The sequence below is a fragment of the Dermacentor albipictus genome, chromosome 5, assembly GCF_038994185.2.
Source record: "Dermacentor albipictus isolate Rhodes 1998 colony chromosome 5, USDA_Dalb.pri_finalv2, whole genome shotgun sequence".
Lineage (NCBI taxonomy): Eukaryota > Metazoa > Arthropoda > Arachnida > Ixodida > Ixodidae > Dermacentor > Dermacentor albipictus.
This window is the reverse complement of record NC_091825.1, coordinates 81,033,947-81,054,195: the sequence shown is the minus strand read 5'-3', so window position 1 is coordinate 81,054,195 and position 20,249 is coordinate 81,033,947. Positions and strand designations below refer to the sequence as shown.

At 45.4% G+C, this 20,249-nt stretch overlaps 1 protein-coding gene across 2 annotated transcripts in view; it reads left to right on the top strand.

Annotated features, from left to right (window-relative positions):
- spel1 (DNA mismatch repair protein spel1) overlaps positions 1 to 20,249 on the top strand; it is a 103,092-nt gene that overhangs the window by 40,196 nt on the left and 42,647 nt on the right. For both annotated transcript variants that reach the window (XM_065442890.2, XM_065442889.2), the window contains exons 11-14: positions 148 to 268; positions 1,680 to 1,799; positions 9,381 to 9,517; positions 13,430 to 13,549. In XM_065442890.2, coding sequence (XP_065298962.2) covers positions 148 to 268; positions 1,680 to 1,799; positions 9,381 to 9,517; positions 13,430 to 13,549 — 498 coding nt within the window. The remainder of the gene's footprint in view (positions 1 to 147; positions 269 to 1,679; positions 1,800 to 9,380; positions 9,518 to 13,429; positions 13,550 to 20,249) is intronic.

Below are 20,249 nucleotides of genomic sequence, written 5' to 3'. Positions count from 1 at the left end.
ACATCATTGGAAATGTGAAGGTGCCAAGGTTTAAGCCTTAAACGCTGGCATTTTAATTATGAAGGGTTTTCTTAAATGTTTGCCACATTTAGTGACTTTATGGTGGTTCACAGCAAAATATTCTGCTTTGTGCTTGCTTGTATGCAGCTGACATCATGTGCTGAGCACCTTGGCTGTCTTCGGCTTTGCACATTTGAATTTGGTCAGTTTGTGCGCCTCAACAATGCAGCCATTCGAGCTCTGGCTGTACTGCCAGCAGATGGGGAAGGTGAGCGTTTTTTTTGTTGTTGTTGTTGTTGCCATGGCGATGGTCATACAGCCTTCAGCACACTTGCCTGGAGTGTGGGAGTGACATGCACGGAATTGTGTTTGCAGTGTCTGTGACCAGACAGCTGGTTTTCAGCTATCCACTGTTGCTCTTGCTTTTCAGTTCATAATTGACTTCAACTGCTTCCGTTTACTGTATTGACAACTGTCACGATCTGCCCGGGTTCGTGAAGAAGGGAGGGCTCGAGGCACCCGCTGTTGGACAGATGCTCCGCAGTGTGGTGGTGATGAACGATGACTGACCGTCGAGCAGCTGTGCTCATCCGTGTTTATTGGGTGCGGGGACCAATGTTGCCTACCCAGCCTGGCAGGCCACCGAGCCTGGCGGGCCAGTGAAGATTATGCCCGAGGGGGCGTCACATGCTTGTTACAAAAACTCTATTTTTTGGCAAGCTAGCCTCGTCAGTCATGAAGTCTAGCCTGTCACTCACTGCAGTAGCCGTCTTAGCCATACAGAGAGAACAGTGTGACCTAAGCGATGGCCAGGCAGTAGGGCACTTGCATTTGTTGCGAATGGCACAAGTTTGGAGCTGCATTCGCTGGAGTTCAGTTACAAGGTAAGCTTGCTCTTCAAAGGTTAACATGACTTAGAGCAGACTTAGATGCTGTGCCATGTGTAAAGCTGCATAATGAAAAATTTGCTGATGTTTTCATGTGAAACAAAAATAGAATGTTGCAGTTGCTAATGCTTGCTATGTTTCAAGCGACATAGGAGCAATGAAAGTGTAGTGCCCACACAACAGGCCAGGAATGAAGAAAAGTGAAGATACAGAGCGAGTGTGTGCTCAGTTATCAGTTCTGCAGTCTATGTGTCGGATATGTTTTCTTTCACTCTATACAAAGGCTTACTGCACAAATGCATATATAAAGTGCGAGAAATCTGGGTGCACGGGGTGCATGCGCCCAGGGCAGTATGCTGTGGCAGGTGCTGGGTACTGAAAATGCTATAAGCTTTTACGCTGCACAAATGCATGAATGCCAATGCAAATTGCAGCGGGACAAGCAGCAGGGCGCCAGAAGACAAATTTTATGACGACGCCAATACTTCTGAGTCGATAAGCTTCCTGACAACTGACTATCATATGTAAAAGTTATGAAGTAAGCCAGATCTTATGGCAAAGCCGGATTTTATGGCACTTAATTCTGTGGCCACAACTTACCTTGTTGCAAAGGCAAGCCGGCTAATTGGTGTGTCGTTTAGGAATGCATCTTGCTTTGTCCTGCAACCATAATGTAGTCTAGTATAATAGACAGTTGGCTGATTGGGGCATGTGAAGTGTGGACATTTAGTGTTACTGTTTTACTGTCATCATGAGAGCACTGTGGGTGCAAACTTCTCTTCTGAAACACAGGCAGCAAGGCAGCCTCTGAGCCGAGCCTTCTGCGTTTGCTGAACCGGTGCCGCACGGTGGGTGGCCAGCGGATGTTGAGCCAGTGGTTGCGACAGCCGCTCTGCGACCTCAATCGTATTGGTGAGCCTCTTTAAAAAATTTCTTGCCTCCTTAGGGCTCATGAAGCCTGGCGAGAGTTTCCAACTGAAAAGAAAAAGAGACTTGCAGGTCATGCTTTCAAAAACAATTCAAACATGCAGTTTTGGCCCCTCAGAATTTCTAAAAAGCCCACTGAATTCTAGCTACATTTGCAACTATAATCTGCATGTAAAATGTATCCACAAGAATGAAATTGTCTTATAAACAGAGATAGTGGGATGAAGTTACCTCCCTCCCTGTGCAGAAAGTAATAAAAAATTTAAACAATAAATACAGTCGAATCTTCTTAATTCGAACACACTTAATTCAAACTTCCGGTTCATTCGAACTGACGCCACGGTCTTGTCAAAGTTATGTGTATTCCTATGGGCGAAAATGCCCGATAATTCGAACGCGCAAGCATTTGCAACAGGTAATTCGAACATACTGCACTTTGGCAATGCCCTCAGCAGCATGCCAAATCATGCGGCGGCGCCTCCGACCAGCATTGCTCTGACCCCACCATAGAGGAAACACTTAGGAGAAACCCCTCAATGCCACGCGCAAAAGAAAAGAAGAAAAAAAATAACCGTGGTGGAAATTTCACCCTCCCTCATATGGCAAGGTCGCCGTTTCTGCATCGCACCGTAATGCCCCAGCCACAACCAGCGGCAAAACGAGCGCTGTGAGAGGGGCCGTGGTTACCCCGGTCATGGCGCTGGGGTGGCCACGGCACTGTGGAAGTAGTGGGTAACGTAACTAACAAATGTGACTCTGCACTGCCTTCTGCATTCCTGGTGGACCAAAATTCACACTCTATTGGCTCCTTCCCACAGCTTGCACAAAGAAGCCAATCATAATCAAGAAAGTCTATCCCAATCTAGCTCGAACTCGACCGAAAATGCACCTTGTGTCATCCTTATTGGACTTCTCCACAGTTGTGCTATTTCAGCTGTATTCTTTTAGCTTTTATGTAGTAGTTGCTTTTATCGAATTGCTTCTTACATCGAATTTTTTTTGTCATCCTTGAACAGTTTAAAAATACTATTTGCTACGTTTAGCAAGAAATCCACTTAGTTGCATATCGCTTGGCTTGAGGTTGGCTAAAATTTTGGCTGAATAAACTGTTTGTACACCCTTGAGCAAAAGTATACAGACTGCAGGGTCACCAAAAAATGCATTTATTCGTAATTTAGATGCACAAACTGAGATTGACAAATGCACTGGAAAGTTGGCAATACTGAGATTGGACTGCAGTCCTCTATTTCAAGTTAGGTTCATAAGTGGGGAAGAAATTCGGTTTTATTGTAAAATCCATGGTCTGTATACTTTTGCTCAAGGGAGTAGATTAAATACACAGTGGAGGTGATGCAAAACTGCGGGAGCGTCTGAAAACAGTGGCTGCTCTGCTGTTCTATCAACATTTACAAGCAAAGAAGGGAGTGGCAAACTTCTCTCATGGGGAGTATCGTATTTACTTGCATAATGGATGCACCCCCACTTTTGCAATCAAAAAAGTGAGTTGTTTCTTTTCCTTGCATAATAATCACACCCCGAACTTACTGCCGTGAAATAGGAGACACGTGATATGATTGGGCGTTCGATGTGCGAAAAAGCTGGTGACATGCAGTATGGTTTGGTGTTGGTGCCGATGCGCAGCACAGGCAGCAGTACTCGAGGTGTTTTGTCCTGCTGAAATGCCGGATCAGGCGCTTGGTGTGTGACGAAAGTAGGTGACATGCGAAGGAGTGCAAAAAAAGAAGGTGGGGCCTATGACGTATGCATTATGTGATCCTCCGGCTCTGGTATGGCAGAATGCAGAGAAGGAATTTCACTGTCACAGGCTAGAGAGGGGGAAAGTGGAGAGAGTGTCGATGTTGGCAGTGAAGCTTGCCTCCTGAAATCATGTGTTCGCAGCACTTCAACTATTTTTATCTCTGCTATTAATGAATCAATTAAAAAATATTTGTGTGGTAGAACACTACCTAGAGGGCACATAACAACTTCCAGCATGAACCAAAATTTTATATGTGGCCTGGTGAGGGGCCCTTTAAAAAGGACAGGAACGAGCCATCATCGCGTGTTTGATCATGTTATCGTGCTCACCTATGTCGCCACTCTCCTTATAGTACGTACTTGATCATGTTACTGTGCTCTCACCTACGCTCCCCCCTCCTTCCCGATCTCCTAGCATACACTTGATCACATTAGGGTGTGCTCAATCATGCCCTTTCTAACATTGGGCATGCTTTCTAACATTGGGCAGCATGTGGCGCAATTTTAGCACACTTAGTCTTTACACGAAACCTAGGCTTCTTCCGCCATTTCTTCCGGCAGGAAAGATAAGACTTTGTCAATGCAAGCCCAGTGACAGTTTTGGTTTTGCGCTCTGTACTACGCAATTGATCGGGCACTATGTCTAAAGGGGCTCTCCTTAGTTCCAAGCTCCCTCTTATTTGAATAAATTTTCATTCCAATTGGAGTTCGAATTAACAATATTTTACTGCACTCACACTGTCATGGTGTGTCGGTAGTCATGCCTTTTTGCGAACAGTGTTCCCTCTTTCATGCTTTCTGTCCCTCTTTCTGTCATTCGTCCCCTCCATGTCAGGTTGCAAGCCAGACATTCATCCGATTGATCTTCTTACCTTTCCTCTCTTTTCCTTCTCACTTGTAGGAATGTCATGTTCATGATTAAAACTGTTGCTGCTTATTGCTGCGCAGGTTCCAAGCATAGGTTTTTAACCCTGACATCGGTATGACAGGTTGCAAAAGGTCTGTTTTTTCTTTCTAAGAAATTTATGTGGCAGATTGTGACAGGGAGGGGGGGCAGGGTGCTCTGGTACAACTCTATTCTTTTTTTCATCATTCATGCTCATATCCTTTCTTTTGCATAGGATAGTACAGTTAAACCTTGATATAACCAAGTCGATATTGTTTTTGTCAATTTGCTTCGTTGTACTGAAATTTCGTTATATTGAATAAGTACAGTCACCAATAAACTTTTTTTTACACGAAAGGGGCTGCAAAATTGTCTGAATTATTGGACAATTGAAAAAAGCAAATTTCAACGAGAAAAAAAAATCATTTTGTTGAATTTGAGAGTTGACTACGAACGATACGGTTGACTGTTTTGTCGACAATATTTGACATAGGTGATATGAAGCAAGCCAGCCACACTTTTACGTCCACTGCGCGCCTCTGCGGCTTATCGTGTCGCCCGTAGTGGGATGACGCTACCATGAAAAGTGCCTACAGCGTGGAGCAAATGCTTCATCTGCCTCTCGCTTCAACATGTCCCTGATGCTCGAAATTGTGCAATCTCCAGTACTAAACATGCAGGATGATGGAGCACATGATTCCATGCCATCTTGGCACGCCCACATTCACACATGGCAGATTTTCTCTAAAGCAGAACATGCGGGCTGCATATGAGTTCAGCCACGTTGACAGCCATGCACAGCCACGGTTGCATTAGAAAAGGAGCTGTGCTACCAACCTGCCACCCGTTCCCTCTCCACCTTTGTGCGCGCTTGATCACGTTACCGTTACCGCTAGCTCAATCCCCTCTAGCCTTTCCCCATGCTCGTGCAGCAAGACAGCCCGCATGAAGCCACCATCCTTCTTGGCTCACTCTTACACTCTGTCATTCGCACCCAAAGCATAGAGCACGTGGGGGGTTGTAGGATCTTAGTACACTTGGACTTTATATGGAATGCGATGCCGCTCCACTTTGGTGATCTTTCTTGGTTGTGTGGTGTGCGATTTGAGAGGTGCATTCCCAAAAAGCGGCCTATAATTCAACCGTTTCACCATCTGCTTCCATGGAAGTTTCCATTTATTGTCTCAGTTTTCCTTCGCTGTGGCAAGGAAATTTTGTTAGTATATTGAAATCTTGTGTAAACACACTTCATTATATTGAGGTTCCAAATGCATGGTGTTCTATGGATACGAAGCTATAGAAAGTTAAACAGTTATATCAAGAATTTCGTTATATTGAAGTTCGTTATATCGAAGGATTAAAGGGAAGCTGAAGAGTATGTCGAATTCAATAAGATGCTCATATACGGATGCGGGAACCTTATAAACCATGTAAGTAAAATTTGGTTTTTTTTTTTTTCAATTAGGAGCGACGTAATCGTTGGTTGAAATTGCGCTGTAGCTCCGCCCCCCGTCGAGTGAGCGAGCGGAGCGGAGACCGGAAACCGCGGTGTTGTGACGTCAACTCTAGTGTTTCGTTCTTTCGCAGTGTCTGCGACCATGCCTGACCGCACTTGTTTCTGCGTGCGTGCCATCGTAATCTGCTTCGATCGACCCTGCATTCCTTTGTTGGTGCGTCTGCGTGTATGTAGAGGGGTAGTCAACGTGCGTGGTAGTCAACGTGAGTGGTAGTCAACATGAGTGGTAATCAACGTGAGTGGTAGTCAACGGGAGTGGTAGTCAACAGATGAAGGTCACTACACGTACTGCATGAACCGGGAAGCTTTTCACGCGATTAAACCGTCTTTGTAGATTGCCGACAACTTTGGACAGCGCACAAATGCCGACGATCGCATCCCCGCTTACGTTCCACGGGGAGGCATGCAGGAACACAACACTACAGTTGTTTGACCGGAAACAAGCTCACTAGATCGGCGAAAGATCGGCGAGATCACTAGATCGCTTTGCAAAAAACATACTCACCAAAGAGCATTTCCAACACGAGGAGATCCCAACACTTTGCTTTCGTTCGTGTCGAAAGCACTGCTCACACCAGCATCGTTTGCTTCTTCGAGAGGCCGGCTCTTCGCAATCGGCTCGTACATGTAGGGAGTAACGCCGAACTCCTCAGAAAAACGCAGTCTCTCTCAATTTTCCATTACCGTCTCAGAAAAACAGCACCAAACTACCTGGCACTGGCTTCATGTGTAGCGGCAGCGGTCGGTTACTAGAGATGACGTCACGAGGCGCACCAACCAATCACAGGCGGAAACGAGACGCGCGAGCTGGGCGTGTCCGCTGCTGCACTTTTCGTCGAAATAAAATATATTTGCGCTTTCTTTCGCTCAATTTCGATACGATATTCGAATTCGGAGGGTTGAAAACCATTATGTACAGATGTTCACTCATTTTTTCTGGAAAACCTTTCAGCTTCCCTTTAACTGCATAAAAGTTAAAACATATTAGTTCTCTTGTTAACATCCATAACATTTCTTTTGTCTCCTATCTTCGCCATAATCCTGACACATTGGAGAACCAAAGTGGGAAAGTTGTTCTAACGACTCACTCGCATGACAATCTGTGTGAATATGGGCTTACCTAGCTAAATCATCATCATCATCAGCCCATTTTATGTCCACTGCAAGACGAAGGCCTCTCCCTGCGATCTCCAATTACCCCTGTCCTACACCAACCGATTCCAACTGGCGCCCGCTAATTTCCTAATTTCATTGCCCCACCGAGTCTTGTGCCGTCCTCGACTGCGCTTCCCTCCTCTTGGTACCCATTCTGTAACCCTAATGGTCCAATGATTATCAAACCTGCGCATTACATGACCTGCCCAGCTCCATTTTTCATTGCGTTTTAATATGCATTGCTAAAATTAAGATTTTGTGTTAGCAGGGGTGGGACTCCTGCACCAATTGTGTAATTCTGATAGAAAGGCAAATTCCTGCGTCAGACTGCGCCAAACGCACAAATGTGACCGAAATTGCATCAAGCTGCACCAGAACGACTTCGGCATGTGTGCTCTGGCAGTGGCCTCAAATAGCAAGCGGATTCTTTCTCTGAAATAGAGTCCAGTCTTTCACATTCTGCACACTGTGCGACAGCACCTCCCGCACAGTTTCTCGTAGTGTCCGTGCTTATAACACTGGACTTTTCTGCACTTTCGGCAAGTGGCCAGCGTGCATGCGGCCACCCTCGGCTGTTGTCGCTGCTCTTGGAACGGGTAGGGGGGTTGTATTTAGAGTGTACTAGAATACAGTTGAGTGGCCCGGGCAGTGTGGTGATGCCTAGCTGAGGCACAAGACAATGAAAAGTAGGCTGGGGACGCTGCCTGCGAACTAGATATTAAGGAGGCATGCACTGCAGTGGGTTCAGTGGGCGGACGTCTCTATAACCAGGGTCGGTATAATGTAAAACTATTCCAATCTGTTTTAATGCCCATGTGGGTGAGGCCCAAGTCATTTTGACCTATCATGCGGATGTGGAATAAAAAGCCAGTTTTACCTGATAGGTGAAGCGTTGATTACGATAGCAAAGTAGTGGACAGCTGTCCACTACTATCCTTACAAAGTAAGGATAGTAGTTTCATCAGCCATTATAAACTTGGAAACATTAGCTTACTAACTAAACAAGTATGGTGTGGCGCACACACAAACAAACATGAACACATCTCACTCGATGACCACGGAAAATTGCTGTTAAAATGCTAGAGTGAGGACATGCGGCAGCAGCAGCGAGTGAATTGACCTTCGTGCTGCCTGGCTTCAACACGGACTAAGCGGTGAAAACACAGTGCACACGGAGCTATGGGCACTCACAGTCTGTCCCCATCGCAGATTGCTTTCAAGATAGGCCACACATACACAGCAGCTGCCGGAGTAGAACCCCTAGGTTCCCTTTCCCCACTGTCTGGCACGCATTGGATGACGGCACTCTTCCTGCCCCCTTTCCGCACTGGTGTACGTGACATTGAGCCACCATCGTCGGCTCACCCTCACACGCTTTCACTCACACATACAGCATGCAGCGACAATGTTATCGCCCATGTACTTTATACGGAACATCTAGGTGATGTCGACGACAACAGCAGAAATGCACCTGGAGTGTCCATATAATCGCTGTCACAATAAAAACAGATTACAGTAGTGTTATGTTATACCAGCCCAGGGTTCATTGCGGCTCCCTGGGTCTGCGGTGACATTTGGTGACCCAGAAATTATGTTACTGCATCGATTGGACCGCATAACTTGAGAACATTCTCCATTATCATCATGAGCGTTGGCGCGGGAATATATTGTTCGATCGCAGTGCCACCAATGTTTTCAGCTTTACAGGAAAGCATGCGCCATGCTGCCACTCGACCTCGTCTTTCTATATTCTAATACGCTATAGCTACAAAACACGCTTCATGCTCATTTATTCTGTGTTTGGTTGTGGTTTCGAAATGCGCTGCCATATTCCACCGTAATTCAGATTGGCCTGCTCTGAACTGCATCGAAATGAAATTTTACCTGCTCCAAATCGCTACAAAATGAAATTTAGACTGCTCCAAACTGCTCCAAAATGCAGTTTTGTCTGCTCCAAACTGTAACAAAGCGCAATTTTACTGGCTCCAAAAATTGCTCCAAAGTGACTTTGGGCAGTCCCACCCTTTTGTTAGCACTTATGCACAACAATGCTCGCTCATCTTTGACACTCATCACAATGAAGCATGCTTCACTGTCTTCTTTTTTCTGTCCCCTTTCCAGAAATGTATTTTGTGTCACAATCAAGTATGCCTAGGAAATATGCTCACTCATGTTTTTGTCTGCTGTATGTTCTGCTGTGAGCTCAGTTACATTATTCTGTACATAAACTGCACTGCACTTGTTGCTCCAGAGGAGCGGCTGGACCTGGTGTCCTTGCTGGTAGACGACTGGGAGCTGCGGCAGAGCCTCCATGAACAGCTCCTGCGACAGTTCCCCGACCTTCTCAGGCTGTCACGTAGACTTCATAAACAGCGAGTTTCCCTGCAGGTACGGCTGCTATGTACTCCCAGCTGCCATCCTGGACTTGACTGGACTGTTCTGGACCACTGGGTTTATACTTACCTGCCAATCAGTCTTTGTCTGCTTAACTTTTAAACTCGGTGTTAAAACAGCTGCACAAATTGCGCCAAACTGCGCGGAGAGTGACCATTTGCCCCCCATCCTGCGCCAAAACGGCATTTTAGCGGAAAAGTGCGTCGAGCCTGTGCCAAAGCATGTATAAAAGCCAAACCCCCCTTCTGTTGATGCTTTGCAGCTAACAAAACTGAAATCAAAACAAACAGCACGTAATAATCGTCATCATAAAAGGAAGCAGAGGCCTGTCCATAGAATTTCTCACTATATATTGAGAAACTCTATGGAGCCCGTCGGAGTCATCCGGTTCGTCATTTGTGCATTTTCTCTGATGGATGTACAATGTAGTGCTGCTGTACCATCTTGCTGGTGCTTTATTTCGGTGTTCATCGAACCCATGTGGTACCACGGAGTTTTCCGAAGGAGGATGTCACATTCTTGGATTAAAGGTTAAAGGGCCCCTGAAACGGTTCGGACAAATTTTGTAGACGCATAGGGTACAGCTTAAGTAGAAAATTCGCACCACAATTTAAGTGAAGCGTTACGTATTAATGGAGCTACAAGCGATTACAAGTTACCCTCCTCCCTAGCCATGCTTTTCCTCCTCAACTCGTTCACCGAGCGATCGGGGCTAAGCTCCGCCTACACTGGTTCTGCGTCACGATGCGACGTCACATTGTCCACATCCGGTTGTTTCAGAGCCCACTCCCGCCCGCGCGAAACGTGTCCGCTAGCGGCTTGGCCGCCATTCCCCAGGGAGAGCTATCGAAGCAGTGTGTGGTGCGAGCATTCTGTTGTAGCGCCGAACGTGTCTGGTATTCCGGTAATTGCACACTAGCAGAATGTTTCGATGGAACGGTGAAGGCATAATCTCAAGTTGATGAAGGAACTTTAGCGTAGACGTACGTGAGCTGCCTGATCGGTCTCCACGGTCTAGCCACCTGTTGGCGCAGGGCTTAACCTGCCAAAGAAAGAGCTAATATTGCTCTAACCAAGTGTAAAACGTTTTAAACATTTACAAAAACAACGTGTTAATGATTACACTCCTGCGAAAAATTTACACCAGCAGCAAAGAAGAATAAATTTTGTTACTGCTGCCGTGTGCGGTTGAGCTCTATGCCACCAGGTGGCTGCACCGTGCAGACCATTCACATTTGCGCTTCTGTTCATCCCCTGAAACGACACGCAAGGGGACACCGCCAGGCCCTGTCCCCTTGTGCTTGCGTTTACCCTAATAGACAGTTTTAGTATGGTGTACGCTATTCCATTGTGTACACTAAAAATAGCAGGTCGTCACTGCGCATGCGCTGAACGCTAAACGAAATGGCGAGTATAGCGGGTGTATGCAACGCAAACGAGTTAGCATTAGCGTTTTTGCATGGTTTGCGGATTTTGCGGGAAACATGGCGGCGGTCCCGGCTGCCCGTTTCTAATTTAATTTGGCGCTGCATTTGTAAAATGCGCTTCGTTCATAGCAAATGACTGTGTAAACAGCTTTCGCTTAGTCTCAGGCCGCTTTGACGATAGAGTATTATGGATAACTTCGTGGTGTTTTGGAGATCACTTCTCGTTTCGAACGAGTCGAACCGTAACGAAAGAAACGTTCGAGATGTCAGCGCCACCTATCGCTACAGGTGCGAAATAGCCGCAACGACGGCATATGGCATAAAACTGTTTACAGCGCAAACACATGCAACCACAAAGTAAGGGACAGGACACAAGTGCTGACACAGCGCTTGGACACAGCGCTTGTGTCCTGTCCCTTACTTTGTGGTTGCATGTGTTTGCGCTGTAAACAGTTTTATGTCAAGTATGCACCAACTCGCCCAGAAAGAAGTTTTAATGACGGCATGTGGCCTTAGAGATCCGAAGATATCGTCGGCCAACTAAGATTGTAGAAAATGTGCGCTGCTTAGCGTACACTATATTATAGCGTATAGCGTACGCTATAGTTGCGTCCGCTAAACTGAAACTGTCTAAAACTGGACTCGCGAAACACTATTGCGTTAGTAATCTTCCGGCGCAAGGTGACGGCCGCAATCGCGCAAATCCTGGCGCCCATCGGATAGCGGCTGTCCAGTGCGCTGCAGCCAGTCCGCTCGTCTACTAGCTTGCAGAAGGACACGATATCGCAGCTTGACATATTGCCAGTCGCTGCGTTTTCAATCCACAACGCAACAAAGTCGAATCATAGTGCTCGCAAAAAGACAGACCGACACTGACTGCGGAGCTCTCGTCAAAGACGGAGCATGTTGTAACACAAGCAGACGACACTTGCCGTGTGCCGGAAGTGCTTAAGTGTACTAAAAAAATTGTTCTTGTGCATTCTCTTTATGTTACTTTCTTTTTATAAAAACAAATTAATTAATGTTCCAACTATTACAAACATCATTTGTTTACCATAAAGTTGGAAAAATTATCGATCACGCACCCTGGTCAGCCAATCAGATAGCTCGCCCCACTGACGTCATATCGGCGATTTCCGTCATATGGGTAGGGGCGGCTTAAAATTCTGCCAAGCAGTGGGCTGCGATCGGCAGCAATGTGCATTTTTAAAACCTTATAATAAATTACACGCTTTACGCGGAGCACTCAGATGTGTCAATTAATGATTAGAAGGACCTACTCTAACGACTCAGTACGTTTGTAGAAAATCGTTAAAATCGTTTCAGGGTCCCTTTAACTTTTGTTTATGTTTATGGGGGATAGCGGGGCTTTGCAAAAGAGCCGCTGTGATCAGAGTAGCACGTGGTGCATAGTTAAGAATGGTGTTAGTGAATGTGGTACACGGTGAGCGCCACCACTTCAATGGGTGCCGCCCTGTTCGTTGACACAAAACTATTGCGTCAAGTCTGTGCCGCTGCGCTACTTCGGTGAAGTAGCGGTGCTGACGCAGACGCAAAATCGTATTTGCGTCTTGCACATGTGCAATGGTGCTGACGCTATTTTTCTTTTGCGGCTGCAAAACCTTTACGGCCCCTATTCGGAAATTTCCTAATGTGCATGGCATGACATGATTATATTGCATGATGTCAGGTTCAGCGCAGGCGTGCATACTCGATTGGTCTTTTAGTGAGCCTCTGCCCACAAGCCATGACTGTCGCACTGTGTTGCATCCTGGGTTAATAAACACGCATTTGTTGACGACCTGTCTGTGATGTCTTCTTTGCGCCATATCGACGAACCTTGCTGTAGTTGCCTTTGTGCGTCACGGTGTGGAGGAGCGTCGCGTCCTTTCTTGATCGTGCTTGCAGGGTAAGCCTTGCGCAAGCTCATCTCCACAATATATGGACTACATGTATATCACTTAATATTTGCATGGTGTGTGCATTGGACTCTGCTCCAAAAGTGCTTGCTGCTGCTCCAAATCAGCTTTTTGCCTGTGCCAGGACTTGCGCCGAAAGGTGAAATGGCTGTTCCATCACTGTAAACTGTCAAGATTAAAAAAATTAGTGCCCAAATAATTTTTTGTGTCTCTTTGTTTGATCTGTGTCGAATGAACATCAGACCGATTTTCACAATATTAGAAAACCAGGTGGCAAAGTCAACAATGAAGAGCAAAATTATAAAAAAAATAGAAGGGAACAATTTTACAAAATCTAGTTCCGGAAGTCATCAGTGCAAATGTGCATGCCCAACAGAGTGAAGAGTTTGTTTGACTTCCACCAAACGGCTGCGCTTTCTATAGCTATGACTGCTCAAATTACCCTGCAGCACACTCAGTGTTGTCATCATTCACGGTTTCTGCTTGCTTACGTTGTATCTACATATATTATTATTCATTTTATCTCCTCATTCCCTGCTTTTTGCTTGCTTCTTTTTCAGGAAATATACAAGCTGTATCAATGCCTGCAAGTGCTGCCTAAAATGCGGGAGGCATTGACCAAGGCATCCGAGTCACACAAGTCACCACTACTTGGCGCCATTTTTGCTGCGCCAATTCAGGCACGGACTTTTCTTCTAAACCTATGTGCACGTGCAAGATCTTGCACAGTGACCACAGTTCTTATTCTAACACTTTTATTCGTTTTACTTGATCCGTCCATAAGGAAAAAAAAAATATATATATGAATGTACACCTTGTCGGACAAAAGGTGTACCAGGATGTGTACTAGCATTACTGCCTATCGGCAGACGAAAGCATGGAAAAAAACAATGTTAAGTGTTCTCTTGAATGACGTTAACTAAAGAATTCCACCTTGTTGTGGAATTTCAGAGCAACCAAAGCCAAAGTAAACAAAAAAGCTTCCTTTAGAGTTGTACGAACAAAAGTATGGTAGGTTGCCATACACAAGTGGTACTGTCTGCTCCAAGTGGTTTAGAGACTTGCTGAGTTTAGGCAAAACCAGATCTTAACCTTGACTCAAAATATTAAAGATTTTAATAGATGTTATAAGGGGAAGCTTGTTTAACCCTTCCTTTATCGGGAGAATATTCAACTCAAAAGAAACAGTGCTTGTACCCTCCAAAAGCTGCTTTTTCTTAATTTCATTATTGGTTAACTGCATCCATGTGCACTATGCGTAATAATATGAAGAACAAAAGCACAGAAAGAAAGAAACGTTTCTTTCACTGTCTATACTGAAGAGCACATTCACCTGCGAATTGGTGATTGTTTTGTGTTGAAATGTTACAATATATATGCCTATCTTGCTTTTGCTTCATCCATTCATGATTTCTTCTGCTCCTAAAGTTGATAAAAAAAAATCTAATTCCATATCCCAGCTGACATTCCTAATCAGCTGCAGCACCTATTTTTGCACTGTTATGGTACTACAGCTCTTTACGCCCTGTACCTACGTAATCTGTCCAATATTTTACTGGGGCACAGAGTTGGGTGCATTCATTGTTGAGAAGTTCTGCCTTTTGCACCCAAGTGGTGTTTTGCATAGTAAAAGTGAACACCTTTCTTATTGAATCTACTGTAATTGAAGACGGTGTGCGAATTGGATGAACGTTAAGTTGGGGTGTGTAAGTACTCTAAAATTTTTGGACATTATATTTTTATTATATGTATTCTATTTGAAAACTAGGCATTCGAAAACTTTCGAATACTCGGTAGGATGTGAATATTTGAAACAAATTGAATATGTTGCTGGCAGTGTGTGGGCTAACACAATTCTTAGCGTATGTTTCTATCTAATCTAAAAACATCACTCTAGTATTGTGCTGAATGTTGTGATAATTTCGTGCTGCTGGTGAAATTTCACTTGTAAAGCATGCTTAGACACTGGACATGTGAGCATTGCGGAAAAGCCAGCCTCTCAGTTGCAAGGGGACAGGTTTGCGAGGGTCACTCTCTTAACACGATAGCGTTATGGAGCCTGTGTGGCAGAAAATTCAGCGTCGGCATCCGGCGTCCGCCATTGGATGTCATTTCGGCAAAAAGATTTCCAAACCACCTATACCACGGCCCTCCAGTGACGCAATGAGTTTACTGAACTAATTTAATTTCTCAACCTAAAATATGTGGGAAAATCATAGTAAAGTATGATTTACACACAACCTACAGACAAGATAGCTCTCTGATTGTAATTTGACTATACGAGAAAGCATAATTCTCTTACACGAAAACTCAAAGAAACCCCTTTTCTAGCGTTTATACCGCTCGCAGACCAACCGCGATGTCTGCCATTTGTGCGCGTCGGCAAGCGGGTGTCTTGGGGACCACAGAATGGTGCGCCCGGTTCCTTGCAATACCGCCAGCTGGCACTCACCTTCATCGCATTGCGGCCCACCTAAGAGGCTATGTTTCTACCACAAAGCCCACCTTCGTGCATAGCATTCACGGCCAGCGTTTCCAGGTAAACGTTATGGTCACATATGCTCCAGTTGCCGGGAAGCGTGAGAAGCAGTCAGGGATCTTTGAATGCTATCGCATTCCACTCTTAAAGGCAAAGCTTAAGTGTTCTCCAAATTTTTGCAGTGCCGCCCCCAATCCTGAGCTTATTGCTTGACAGCAAATGTGATGAGTGAAGGCTAGCACAGGGTCAAATGTCTGCGTTTATGGTCACTTGATGTTGTATATAAGGCGCAGGTTGGCGAGAACAGACAGGTAGTGGGAATTACACAATTTTCCAAGTTAATGTGAGCTAAATGCACAGTGTTTTAGGATAATGGTTTGCTAGTCATTTTTTACCGTTGACAATGTTATCGCAATGCTTCAACATGGTAAAATACCATATTTCCCACTATATAGTTGCATCGTTGTACAAGTCGCACCCGCCTCAAAACGGCAGTTCCCCCCTGCCAAAAATAAGAAAAAAAAAAGACATAAGCCGCACTGATGTATAAGACCCACCTGTTCATTTGATGAGGGATCTTTAAAAAATGCATTGACATTTCACTTCGTGAACGTGGATCATGCGCAAGCATATTGGTGCCATTCGTATAGAATTACAATAGCAATGATATGGACACTCCAGGCGCATTTCTGCCATCGTGGTAGCTGCAATGTTCCATATAAATCAAGAGCGATAACATCCCTGTGCGTCGTGTGCCGTACGTGCGAGTGAAAGCATGCGACGGTGAGCCAAATCACGCACAAGGGCGGAACACGGGAAGAAAGCGCGGCAGGGAAAGGGATGGCTTTTACTCTGGTAGCAACTGTGTAATTTGCACAGTGGGGTGCGCCTTATCTTGAAAGCGATCTGCAGATGCGATGACTTTGGAGTCAGTTGACTCGCGGTAGGCCTGCCGCCGCTTGCATTGCTGCTCCGTCCTCCTAGCACGGCACTCAGCAACTCGAGCAACACAACTTGTAGCAACTTCCAGACGAGGTCAACCCAGCGTTCTTTACAGCAGTTTTTTGCGAAAACAAAAACGAGAACTTAATATAAGTTGCATCGTTCTATAAGACACAATGAAAAATTCAGAAAGAAATGCAACTTATACACAGGAAAATATAATAACCAAACCTGCTAATAAATGCGGTTACACATAATTATTCTATATTCAATTCAATATTTCAAGCTGAGTATTCATATTCGAAAATGTTGAATGTTGATATGTTGAAAAACTGCTAAGAGAAAGCAGGGTGTCTACCATCCGGGAAAACCGGGAAAACCGGGAATTCTCAGGGAATTTGTACAGTCTGGAAAAACTCAGGGAATTTGTGCTTCTATCCGGGAAAATTAGCTCTAACTTTCTTGAAAGGGAACGAAAGTCGATGTTAATGCTGGCTCCAGTAACAGACGAAGCGCGACGAATCGTCATTGACGCCATGTCATCAGCACGATGTATTGCCAGAGTAGTTAACGACCGATTTTCCAGGCGCTTTTTCGGACATGCCCGATAATTTGCACCGCTTTGCGGCACCACCACGTACTCCATAGTGTCAGTGTATATTGCCCTAACTGCAGGTCTGAAATGACATTAATCAAAGCCGCCACCACCGCCATTTTGATTGTCTCGTCGCCTCGAACCGGCACTATCACAGGCAGATCTGCCGGCAGCCGCAACCACTACCACATCAACGTTAGGCCTAGCGGCTTCTGCGTTCGCTGTTAAGCTTTTTGCCGTGCGGTGCCATGTTTTCCATTGAAAGAATTCGCCGCTGTCAGCAATGGCACCGACTCCGCCTTTGTAATCCTCGCGATTGGCTTCGAAGCTCGCAGAGCACAGCGCGTTGCGTAATGCCAGTCTCCAAAAGTTAGATTCGCCCCAGTGCAGCAGTGCTAGGCGGTGAAGCTTAACAAGCGTAAGCGAGGTGCATTCCCACATTATGTGTGTGAGTGTTCCTGTTTCTGAACAGAGCCAACATTGGTCGCTTTCCTTGTCCCCTGTGATTTTGTTAATGCACTTTGGGTGTGGGTATGTGTTTGTCTGAAGTCGCCGAAACGCGACCGCTTGCGTTTCATCGAGTTGCTTGGCCAGTGGTGGCAGTGCGCGACGCCTCCAGCGATACCTATGGGCTATTTCTTGATAAGTCTCGCAGGGTTCCTCGTGTCTCTCCTCCTCATTCATGGCGTCCGCATCCGCGGACGAGGCTCGGCGCGCGAGATCTCGAGCCAAACTGTGAGCCGACGCGTTGCCGGGCGCAGCCGCGTGAGCGGGGGTCCACACGAGGGTTTTCAAGCCGGTTAGGGGGCGTCGTGTGAGGACATGGTACGCCTATTTGGAAATTCTACCACGGACGCAATTGCCGATGGCCTGCTTGCTGTCGCTGATAACGGTATTCGCTTCCGCATGCATGGCCATGGCCATCGGGGTTTCCTCCGCTTCCACCACTCGGCCAGCCGTGATTGTTGTGTTCTATCAATCCTCCGTTGTGATCCGCTACCACCGCGGTCATGAGGTCGCCGCGAGGGTGTCTGGCTGCGTCTGTGTTCATCTTGCGAGCTTAATTATACACGCGTGCACCCCCATCTCCTGTCACATTACGAGCACTGATATGCCTAATAAGCGTACTGGCAGGCCTTAAAAGCTTTTTCGGACGTGCCTGTGGCAATTTTAGCCTTTAAGGGCAGTTAGACATGCGTTCATTGTGTTCGGACTGCCCGATTTTTCGGATGTTTTTGCGGCCCCTTGAGAGTCCGAAAAATCAGACGTTGACTGTACAACTGACCAAGAGGATGCTTCAAGTAAGCCATGGAGCGAAAGCGTGGCAGAAGGAGGATGAGGACAGAAAGGACCGACACACTGAGGAATTAACAGGAAAGGAAGCGTGCCGCCACCTTTATGAAGGAGCTTGAGCTCAAAAAAAAGTGTTGGCTTACGCCGAGATACAGGTGTCCCTCATCCAAACCAAAATAAACTCTTCAAAGCAGTGAAACCCAACACCGAGATGTCGTGTACGGGCTGAGAGTATGTCAGGACAGTTGAGGTTGACTTCCCAGCTGCTGAGAGAGAATCTTAGTTGTGACAAAGTCCAGGCCTCATACCGATGAGCTTGCTATCAGTTGATAGAAATAGCTCATATTCAAAAATATTTGCTTATGTATGCATCTCCATTTCATTCATATTTGAAAATGTTCGACTCAATTCGGAATGGGTTTTACATTTTTTTTCGCTGCGCATTTTACGAGCACCTTCCTTCTGTTTTCTTTTTAAATAATATAGATATTACTCCTTACTATTCAAACTGGATTAAGTCATTTTTTGTTTCAACATGCTTACTAGAGAGTGACAGCATCGGGCAACATGGTGTCAGCTTGTCTTGACATAAAACGAAGTTCTGGCTCATTCAGGAAATTTTGCAAAGGTGCTCAGTGAAAACCTGGAAAACTCAGGGAATTTGGAAATGTCAACTTGGTAGACACCCTGTAAAGTTTTTGCTTGGGCCCAACTCTGATGTCACCTATTCAAATACAGTCTACTTTCCTTAGTTTGATCCTGTCTAGATCGCTGAAATTGATCCTATTATCTGGTGGGTTGAATTAAACAAGATACAGAAAAAATGCAAAACACACCACTGATCCATTTGGCATCACTTGCCTGATTTTAACATGCCTCTGGATCGAACGTGTGCCCACTTTCTATGTGTCCAAAGTAGAAAACTAGTGTAGAAATTACAATAAAGCTTCTAAAGAATGTAGAAATCTGATGCACACCCGACTTTTTAGCAAGAAATGTTGGCAAGTGTCTAGTACTTGTTGCACAATGGTGACCAGTTGTCTAAAGTCAGCGTGTGTTGTGGTAAAGCATACATATTCTGCTAATATGGTTTTGGTTTCGTATCGGATTCCAACGCACAGGAAATTTAAGGCCCAGTTTTCAAGAAAAATAAAAATAAAAAGAAACCATGTGCTGGAATCGGGTAAATACCATAACCGAACATTGTTAGCTGTAGTTACCCTTTAACAATCTTCCTATGGCTGGCCAAAATTAGGCATTTTCAGCGGGAGATTTTTTTGATGGATGTTCATTCACTGTTCCCCATGCTTTGCCATGACAGATGCCACCACTAAGCGTGTCGCTATTGAGGTCACCATAGGGTTCAGGCTTGTGCGTGCTGACTGGTCCAGTTGAAATTATTCAGCGAAGGCCAACTTTAGAATCGAAATAACAAATGTCTGTACCCATAACTATGCATGAGTACCAGCCGGCACCTTTGGTCAAAATGCTTTTCTGAAGTAACACCTCAAACAACTTCAATGAAATTTGTTGCATTTGAGGGGGAAAGTTAAATTCTGGTGACTGTAGGAAGCAGAATATTGATTTAAAACCTGACCAAATTTTTTAGAAAGACTGCTGAAAATTTATGATGGACATTCCAAAAGTAAGCTTCATCATTTATTTTCACATGGAAAGTTTATTGCCAAAGAAAAAATACACCATGGCATCATGAACTATACACCTTGCACTATTTTTCCACATAGTCGCCACCAACATTGAGACATTTGTTGTAGCGTGCAATCAAGTTGAAGAAATTGTTCTGGTAAAACACAGTGCCCTGCAATGCAAGGCTTGAAACATGAACTCTTCACCATACACAATCTGTAGGCATTCATAGATGACAGACACACTAGTCCCACGTCCCCATTCATACCGGGTAACAGCACGCACTTCCATTTGCAACCACGCTGTCAGCACACGTCTGTCTGCCATTGTGCTTTGTACTCGAATAACCTCGGGCACGCTGGTCTGCTGCTATTCTCTCTTCAATGCCTTTTGCATGCGTCATTCCTCCTCTGCTGACGCTCCT